The sequence below is a fragment of the Camelina sativa genome, chromosome 8 (assembly GCF_030686135.1).
Source record: "Camelina sativa cultivar CO46 ecotype springtype chromosome 8, ASM3068613v1".
Classification (NCBI taxonomy): domain Eukaryota; kingdom Viridiplantae; phylum Streptophyta; class Magnoliopsida; order Brassicales; family Brassicaceae; genus Camelina; species Camelina sativa.
The window spans coordinates 20,970,848-20,980,177 of NC_141887.1; the positions used below are offsets into that span (position 1 = coordinate 20,970,848).

The 9,330-nt window shown below is 35.3% G+C and overlaps 2 protein-coding genes across 2 annotated transcripts; both read left to right on the top strand.

The window, feature by feature from the left end:
* Positions 1 to 3,124: 3,124 nt before the first annotated feature.
* Positions 3,125 to 5,156, top strand: LOC104707433 (putative cysteine protease RDL4). The gene is made up of 4 exons (XM_010423784.3): positions 3,125 to 3,857; positions 4,189 to 4,424; positions 4,507 to 4,647; positions 4,745 to 5,156. The coding sequence occupies exons 1-4, from the start codon at positions 3,392 to 3,394 to the stop codon at positions 4,985 to 4,987; spliced, it is 1,086 nt and encodes a 361-aa protein (XP_010422086.1). The 5' UTR covers positions 3,125 to 3,391; the 3' UTR covers positions 4,988 to 5,156.
* Positions 5,157 to 6,443: 1,287 nt separating this feature from the next.
* LOC104707432 (putative cysteine protease RDL5) lies at positions 6,444 to 8,423 on the top strand. Its single transcript, XM_010423783.2, has 4 exons — positions 6,444 to 7,118; positions 7,418 to 7,653; positions 7,747 to 7,887; positions 7,968 to 8,423. The coding sequence occupies exons 1-4, from the start codon at positions 6,617 to 6,619 to the stop codon at positions 8,208 to 8,210; spliced, it is 1,122 nt and encodes a 373-aa protein (XP_010422085.2). The 5' UTR covers positions 6,444 to 6,616; the 3' UTR covers positions 8,211 to 8,423.
* The last annotated feature ends 907 nt before the right edge of the window (positions 8,424 to 9,330 follow it).

The following is a 9,330-nucleotide window of genomic DNA, read 5'->3' on the forward strand; positions in this document are numbered from 1 at the left end:
GGATATCAACCACATTGTAGAACTTAAGAGTCTTCTCGAGTCAGAATTTGAAATGAATGACTTGGGAGAAGCGAAGAAAATTCTTGGATTGGAGATTAGCATAGACAGAGCCAAAGGTACTTTGTCTATTTCTCAAGAAGGTTATTTGTTAAAGGTACTAGGAACGTTTCATATGGATTAATGAAAACCGGTGGAGACACCGTTGGGAGTGCATTTCAAGTTGAAATCAGCTACAGATGTGGAAGTCAGGTTACTGGATGAGACAATGAGGCGAGTACCTTATCAGAGTGCAGTAGGAAGCTTGATGTACGCAATGATCGGTAGAAGACCAAATTTGGCACACTCAGTGAGTATGGTTTGCAGGTTTATGAGCAAACCACTCAAGCAACAAGGGAAAGCGGTTAAATGGATTCTGGGATATATCAAAGGGGTCGGTGAGTAGAAAATTGTGCTATCGAAATGAAGGAAACTTTATTGTGCAGGGTTATTATGATTCTGATGATGCTGGAAATCAGGATAACAAGAAGTCAACATCACGGGTAGTTTTCACAGTTGGAGGTAATGTTGTCAGCTGGAATTCTTGTTTACAGAAGGTAGTGTCGTTTTCTTCAACAGAGGTAGAGTACATGGCACTAACGGATGCTGCAAAGGAAGTAGTGTGGTTGCAGGGTCTCATAAATGAGCTAGGGTTCAAGCAAGAGTTAGTAAACATTTACAGTGACTCACAGAGTGCTGATATGCTCAAATTTAACCCTGAGCTACTCTCTCAAATTAAGAGATCAATTGTAGTACTTAGGGATAAAATCCACAAAGAATCTAGATTCACACAATAGATTTAATAAATTATGCTAAACAGAAATATTGTAATTAAATTGCAAAATAAAACAGAAAATAGAAGAGTTGTAAAATCAGAAGGATTAAACGCTAGACCTAGAGAAATTCTCATGAAATCATAGAAAATCATATCGATTAATTAATCAAGCAGGATTCAACAATTAAGCACCGTTCTTGAACTCTAAACACAATTGTAAAATAAATTAATTCTCACTGCAAATATCATCTAAGTTTTAAAACCCGAAAATCCAAATCTCTTTGCAAAATTCAAGTTAAAAACCAGCAATAAAATCAAGTTTAGATAAGTTCACAAAATCACTAATTCAAATCTCTTTGCAAAAAGTAATTTTGCTCACCAAAGGTTTTTGTCAGGAAAATCAATTATATTCTCATATCAATCAATAATCCTAAGATCTAAATCCAGATGACTAATCAAAGATCTAACATTAAGAACAACCTATGGTGAAGAACAAGAAAGATAATGAATCCAAACAATTAATCAATCTAACAATCCATGAAATCCCTGATGAGAAACTCTAACCCTAACAAGCATATCTATTCAGACATAATTGTAAAAACACAAATCATGAATAAAATAGATAGCATTAAGATATTAAAGGAAGAATAAAAAAAGTTCTGAATCTTCTCTGAAGGAGTCTTGATTTTTCTCTTCAAAAACTCTCTAAAAATCTCTCAGGGTTCTCTCTCAAAAGTTGCAGGGAAAAATAAAGCTTAGGTCTAAACAATGACCTAGAAAATCTATTTATATTCTTAAAACATGTCCAAGGACTAATGATGCAAATATTGAAAACTTTGGGGCAGTTTTGTAAATTTTCAAAACTTGTGGAAAAACTTCCAAAGCGTCTTGTGGACACTGCATCGATCGACACTATCATCTGCATCGACCGATGCATAGCTCTGAACTCGTCTCCCAACTTCACAACTCAGCCTCAATGCTTGAATGTGCTCCAAATCCTCCTATTTAGCTATATTATACTCATATCCATGCTAAATCCTATAAAACATGTAAAGACTCTCAAAGACTCTAAAAACACCAAAAAGACTCTATAGATAAAACTTATACCATGGATAAAAACACATAAAAACCATGATATATCAAGTGCCATTGCTTTAGCCAAGAATGTAGTTCATCATGAGAGAACGGAGCATATCGAGATAAAGTATCACTTCATTCGAGATTTGATAAGTGATGGAGTGATACAAGTTCAGAAGATTGCAACCGAGTACAACCCAACGGGTGTATTTACAAAGAATGTTACAGTGAAAAAGCTTCAGGAAGCTCTGAAGCTTCTCAGAGTTACAAGAAACTGAGAGAGAGCTCAGGCTCCTAATAAAGTTGAGTGGGTTAACTCAGGTGATCTGAAGCTGATTGGGATGAATCAGGTCCGAAGCTGGAGTCCATGTTCAAGCTAAGTCACAACATTATGGTCAAGGTGGAGAATTGTGAATTATGACCCAAATGCAATAGGATTTCGTTAAGTATAGGAAATACTCTAGTCTACAAAGAGGGTCTTCTGTTTAGGTTGGTACACACGGCACGTGTTAATCCCACGTGAGAGTGAAGAAGCTGAAGCGTTAGCTTATCAACACTATCCCTCTCTTTTGTTCATTATAGATTTCGTTTTGTAACAGAAGAGAGAAATCTTGTAGAGAGAGTAACAAACTTGTGTTTAGTGGATTTCGAAAAGATTCCTTCAACGAGACGCAGGGTTCAGATTTGGGTCTGAAGTCGTAAAAGTTTTGGTGTTTCTTTTTTTAAGTTCTTATACATTAAAATGGTTAGAATCGTACAATATATTTAGACATTATATACAAACTTTTTTTTACGATTCAGTTGTAGGAACATATATCAACATTTCACGATTTACGGATTATATACGAACTTTTTTTTACGATTCAGCTGAGGAACATATATATCAACAGTGACACAGTGATATATGTTACTAATTACTGAAAACATTTTTAATAACCAAATCTTGTGAGAGTCGATCTATTTTTTTTAGAAACTTTTACAAGTTCTTCAATTAATGTAAAACATCTCAGAGATATTTACAAATTTCTAAAACCTTTAGATCATTTTTCCCATAAGATACTGTATATTATTTTCGTACGTTGAATTAATAGGAAATGCTTTCATTAACATTAAAAACTACAATAATTTCAGATTTTTTCACCATATAGAAATCTTCTCATTTAAATAGTCACTTTTTCCTACACCTAATCCCCAAATCGTGAAATCTAAAAAGACTAAAAAAAGTTTAAATAGAACCCACAAAATTTGAAAATCTTTGGTAAAAGATTGACAAGGACAATCGCATCAACACTTGCAACAGTAGATCTGCATCACTGCATGCACTTGATCACTGCAATGGACATGTGTTACCTTTCTGTGCTCTGAGTACTATAAAAGCTGTCATATGTTAGCCAGAATAACACAACACACAATCCATTGTTCTTCTTTTATAACTATCAGAAACAAACACAAATCAAAGTTTAATTCCTTTTACGCCAAAAAAGGGGTAGTGCTAAAACAGCCATGCTGACCCTATTAGTAGCAATGGTCATCACATCTTGTGCCACGGCCATGGACATGTCCGTCGTTTCTTACGATGAAAACAACCACATGACCGCCAGTTCTGTTCGTGTTTTTGACACTGAAGCATCGTTAATATTTGAGTCATGGATGGTCAAACATGGGAAAGTGTACGAGTCCGTAGCTGAGAAGGAACGGCGTCGGACCATTTTCGAGGACAACCTCCGCTTTATCAATAACCGGAACGCTGAGAATCTTAGTTACCGGCTAGGTTTAACCCGGTTTGCGGATTTATCCCTTCATGAGTATGAAGAAGTTTGCCACGGGGCTGATCCAAGACCTCGTAGGAACCACGTCTTCATGACTAGCAGCGATAGATACAAGACTAGTGCTGGTGATGTGCTTCCTAAGTCTGTTGACTGGAGAAGCGAAGGCGCAGTTACTGAAGTGAAAAATCAAGGCCATTGCAGTAAGTGTAAAGATTGTAAATCCGATCCGTCTGGTTTTTATATATTTAGGGTAAAATAAAACCTAATAGTAATCGTAGTAAAAGAAAAACAAATTATATAGTAGAGGAATAATAATAGAAAGTTATATTTAAATTCGCTTTAATTAGAAATCACTTATTAATTCAAACCAAAATTATCAGAAAATGATAGTGGTCACTTATAAGTTTTAAGGGTCAATTCTTAAATTAAAAATAAAAATAAAAATGACACTAACTAGTTACCACTATCATTCTAGTTTTATCCAAACAAAACTCTACAAACAATTTAAGCATGTTTTGTTCGTGTGTGAAGGGAGTTGTTGGGCTTTCTCGACGGTGGGAGCAGTGGAAGGCTTAAACAAAATTGTGACGGGAGAGTTAGTCACTTTGTCTGAGCAAGATTTGATCAATTGTAACAAAGTAAATAATGGTTGCGGAGGAGGCAAAGTGGAGACGGCCTATGAGTTCATCATGAACAACGGTGGTCTTGGTACCGACAAAGATTATCCTTACAAAGCTGTTAACGGAGTCTGCGATGGCCGGCTCAAGGTCAGTATAATTAGGATCTATATGTAAATAATGTCTATGAAAGATTCCATTTTGAACTTATTTTTAAAAAATATTTGTGTAGGAAAACAACAAGAATGTTATGATTGATGGGTATGAGAATTTGCCTGCCAACGACGAATTTGCTCTAATGAAAGCGGTTTCTCACCAGCCTGTGACCGCCGTTATCGATTCCAGCAGCCGAGAGTTTCAGCTTTATGAATCGGTGAAGAAAAGAGAAAAAGACATTTTTAGATTTTCGTTTATAAGACCTTCTTTAATTAAAAAAAGATTTCATGAATATTTTTGTTTTTATGACATAGGGAGTGTTTGATGGCACGTGCGGAACAAACCTAAACCATGGAGTTGTTGTGGTCGGGTACGGAACCGAGAACGGTCGTGAGTACTGGCTCGTCAAAAATTCAAGGGGAAATACATGGGGAGAAGCTGGCTACATGAAGATGGCTCGCAACATTGCCAATCCAAGAGGTTTATGTGGAATTGCTATGCGAGCTTCATACCCTCTCAAGAACTCGTTTTCCGCCTATAAAAGCTCCATCGCCTAATAAAATGAACTATATGTAATATTATGCAAGGGATTTACTGAGCGTACAACCTATTCGATTTTGAATGAAAAATAATGTAATCGATGGGTTTGGTTCTGTAATATATTTTCGACTTGTATGGGGGTCAATGTCTGGAGTTCGTATAATATTTATGGATTTTTCGTTCTAATGATGAATGCTTTTCGTTTAGGGATAAATTCCAAAAACATTAATACTTCTCAGAGACAAGATATTGAGCGATTCTAATTAGTTTAGAGAATGAGAGAGACGACAGTGATCAAGCGTATTTGTAAGACAGATTTTTGAAGATAGTGGTGCTTATTAGCATATCTAAAAATTAAAATAGTTGAATTAATTATTTATATAATTAAAATTACTGTGTAGATTTATTTTCTGTAAGACTGTAACTTATCATGGAAAACAATTATAAAAGTATGCTTTAGGATATCGTACAAAACAGAGTACAAAAAAAAAATATTCTACGGTTGTCTATAATCTATATAATCTTTCGACAAGTGTCTATAGAGATATAGTTAGAATTTTTGTGCCGTAATTAAGCATGCTTAGTTGTTGCAATTTCAAGAAAGAACTACAAAAAATGATTTTTAATATCATGCGACTGAAACAAAGAACATAAAATATTGATTTGCAATGAAAATATTGATTCGAAAGTGATTTTCAGAACTATGCGTACAAAAAAAATTACTGAGAAAGACTTTGCGGTAGTCTGTAGAATCATTCAACAAGTTTATAGAACAGATATAGATGAATTTTTGATATATTTTAAATTTATGTTGTGTTCTGTTATATATAGTGGGGTTCTTCTTCTTTTTTTTTTTTTTACTTTATATGATAACCAAAAAATATTTGGGTCCTACTGCCGATCAATTGCATTCAGTATTTGTCTACTACTTCTCATAGGTTAGAAAATTTGGGTAAAATCTACATATTTTGTTTCCTTAATTACTTATATTTTTCTAATTTTAATTTTGATTTATCTTTAAATATAATATTATCTAGCAAATTTTGATTAGCTAATAAAATGGAGGTAAACCTAAGAATTTTTCCATGTCTTCTTTTTACTTGCATTCAAGGTAGTAGGCAAGCAAACTTGGGTATGTTTCTATATCTAAGCTTCGAATGGTTAATGTGCATAAATAACGGTTTTGTTACTATTGTAACCGCCGTCGTCGTGTTCTAATAGATTACCATTCGAAACCCTAATTAACATTTCTATGGAATGACCAGAGAAGAAGAATTTTAAGATACAACCTTTTTTTTTCATTTTGGGTGTAAATGTTATACGACAAATTTTTGAAAAGATTCTCATCTAATAATATTTGGTAAAAAAATTATTAGCACACTTGCACCCAAAATTGCAACAGTAGGTTTGCCCACTTGTTCAGTCCAATGGACACGTTATAATATATAGTTTTCCAATAGAATATTGTCATAATTTTTTTTTTTCGTATAGTTTTCCAATAGAATATTGTCATATATCTAAGCGCTGAGTACTATAAATATTGTCATGTCTTCGCCAAAGGTACACACAGCACAAATCTTCTCTTCTTTAATAACTTTTAGAAACACAAATAAAAGTTTAAATAGTTTCTTAAGCCCAACAAAAAAATGGGTTGTGCTAAAGCAGCCATGCTGATCCTCCTACTAGCAACGGCTATCGCCTCTTGTGCCACGTCCATGGACATGGACATGTCCGTCGTTTCCTATGACGATAACCACCACGTGACAGCCGGTCCAGGCCATCGCCAGGGTGCCTTCGACGCTGAGGCCACCTTGATGTTCGAGTCATGGATGATCATACATGGGAAAGTGTACGAGTCTGTTGCAGAGAAGGAACGGCGTTTAACAATTTTTGAGGACAACCTCCGTTTTATCACTAACCGGAACGCTGAGAATCTCAGTTATCGGCTAGGTTTGAACCGGTTTGCCGATTTATCTCTCCATGAGTACGGGCAGATTTGCCACGGGGCTGATGCAAGACCAACTAGGAACCATGTCTTCTTGACTACCAGCAACCGATACAAGACTAGTGCTGGTGATGTGCTTCCTAAGTCCGTTGACTGGAGAAACGAAGGTGCAGTGACTCAAGTCAAAGATCAAGGCCATTGCAGTAAGTCTAATGATTTTAATTCCGGTCCATCTGGTCTAACTATTTTTATATATTTTATATAGAGTAAAATAATATGAGTACTTTTGGCAATCAGTTTAAATTAATGTAAACCTTAAAACAACCTTTCTATATTAAAAAAAAACGTTAGTTTAAATGTATGTTTCATAATATGCAACTTAAGTATTAGTATATTGTTCGTTAAAACCAAGAATGGGCACTAACTAAAGTTAGTAGCAATATCGTTTTGTACGAATTGATAAATAATATACAATTCATGCATGTTTTGTTCTGGTGTGAAGGGAGTTGTTGGGCTTTCTCCACTGTGGGAGCCGTGGAAGGCTTAAACAAGATTGTGACGGACGAGTTGGTCACTTTGTCTGAGCAAGATTTGATCAATTGTAACAAAGAAAACAATGGTTGCGGAGGAGGCAAAGTCGAGGCTGCCTATGAGTTCATTATGAACAACGGCGGTCTTGGTACCGACAACGAGTATCCTTACAAAGCTGTTAACGGAGTATGTGATGGCCGCCTCAAGGTATGTGTATAGTTAGTATATATATAGTTTCTAATGTCTATAACAACACAGTAAAAAGAAACAATAATGTTTTGAACTTAAATATTTGTGTAGGGAAACAACAATAATGTTATGATTGATGGATATGAGAATTTGCCTGCAAACGATGAATCTGCTCTCATGAAAGCGGTTGCTCACCAACCTGTGACTGCCGTTGTCGATTCCAGCAGCCGAGAGTTTCAGCTTTATGAATCGGTAAAAAAAGAAAATTTCTTTAGATTTTTGTTCTTTAGTTGAAAAACACATTTTCATTATATTTTTTTTAATCTTTAAAGGGAGTATTCGACGGAACATGCGGAACAAATCTAAACCATGGTGTTGTTGTGATCGGGTATGGAACTGAGAACGGTCGTGACTACTGGCTCGTGAAAAACTCGAGGGGGAACAAATGGGGGGAAGCTGGCTACATGAAGATGGCTCGCAACATTGTCAATCCAAGAGGCTTATGTGGCATTGCGATGCGCGCTTCATACCCTCTCAAGAGCTCCTTATCTACCGAAAAAAGCTCCATCGCTTGATAATATAAACTAAGTGTATGTTATGCAAGGGATCGGATCGAGTGAGCCAACAACTTTATTCGACTTTGATGGAAAAAATAATGTAGTCGACTGGTTTGGTTTGGTTTTGTTATATATCTTGCATTTGTATTGGGGTCAATGTTTGGAGTTTATATAATATTTATGGACATTTCTTTGAGTCCACTGATGAATGTTTTCCGTCTTGCCGAAAAATTCTTGTCATAGACTATAGTGATGAGCGATTCTGAATTTGGAGAATAAGAAAAATGATAGTGATCAAAGCCACTAGAGAGTGAAATTAATAGGTTACAATTGTTTGAATTAACTTTTTGCTACTAACGATGTTTAGATCATATCAACAGAATGCAGTACCGTTTTGGCAATGTTTGAGCTTCTATTGTCAAAAATTTTAAAGTTAGGTGTGTTATGGCAGTTTGTTCTTTTACCTTTTGTTGTGATCAATACATTATTAAAACGTGCAGTTTTGACCTTTTCGTACGAGCAAAGTTAATTTCTCCAAACCTTGCATGAATATGGTACTTTAGAAAATACATTGATGGCTTCTATTAAGTATCAAAGATGGTTAAATCCAAACTTGAAAACTTTTTTTCAACAATGTCGTGTCTGCCTATACACCCCCTTATACTCGGGCCAGTCTTTAATAACTTATCCATACCACCTGCCACTCGATCATGTGATCTTTTGGATTACTCCATGATATATATGTACAGTCGAGTCGAGGTATTGACCAATGATAATTAATTTAAATTTTTGTATAGAAGAAGTTTTTTTTTTTCTCTTGATGCGGGCATCATCTACCATAATTCTGATGATATTTCTACGTAATTATGATGGTATTTTCTGAGTATCATCATAATTACGCCTAAAGAAGACGGGCGCGTGACTATATATGTACATAACCTAAATTTTTTTTGGTAAAAACATATCGACAGGGATTATAGGTATAAGGCTGTTAACGGAGCCTGTGACGGCCCCTCAAGATTGGTAGTTACAATCATAGAGATCATTTGCCATGCTCTAACGCAAAAAAGGAAGCAATTAATTCTTGAAAAAACAAAAAAAAAAAAGAAACTTAAAATTTGTTTCGGAGGAAAATACC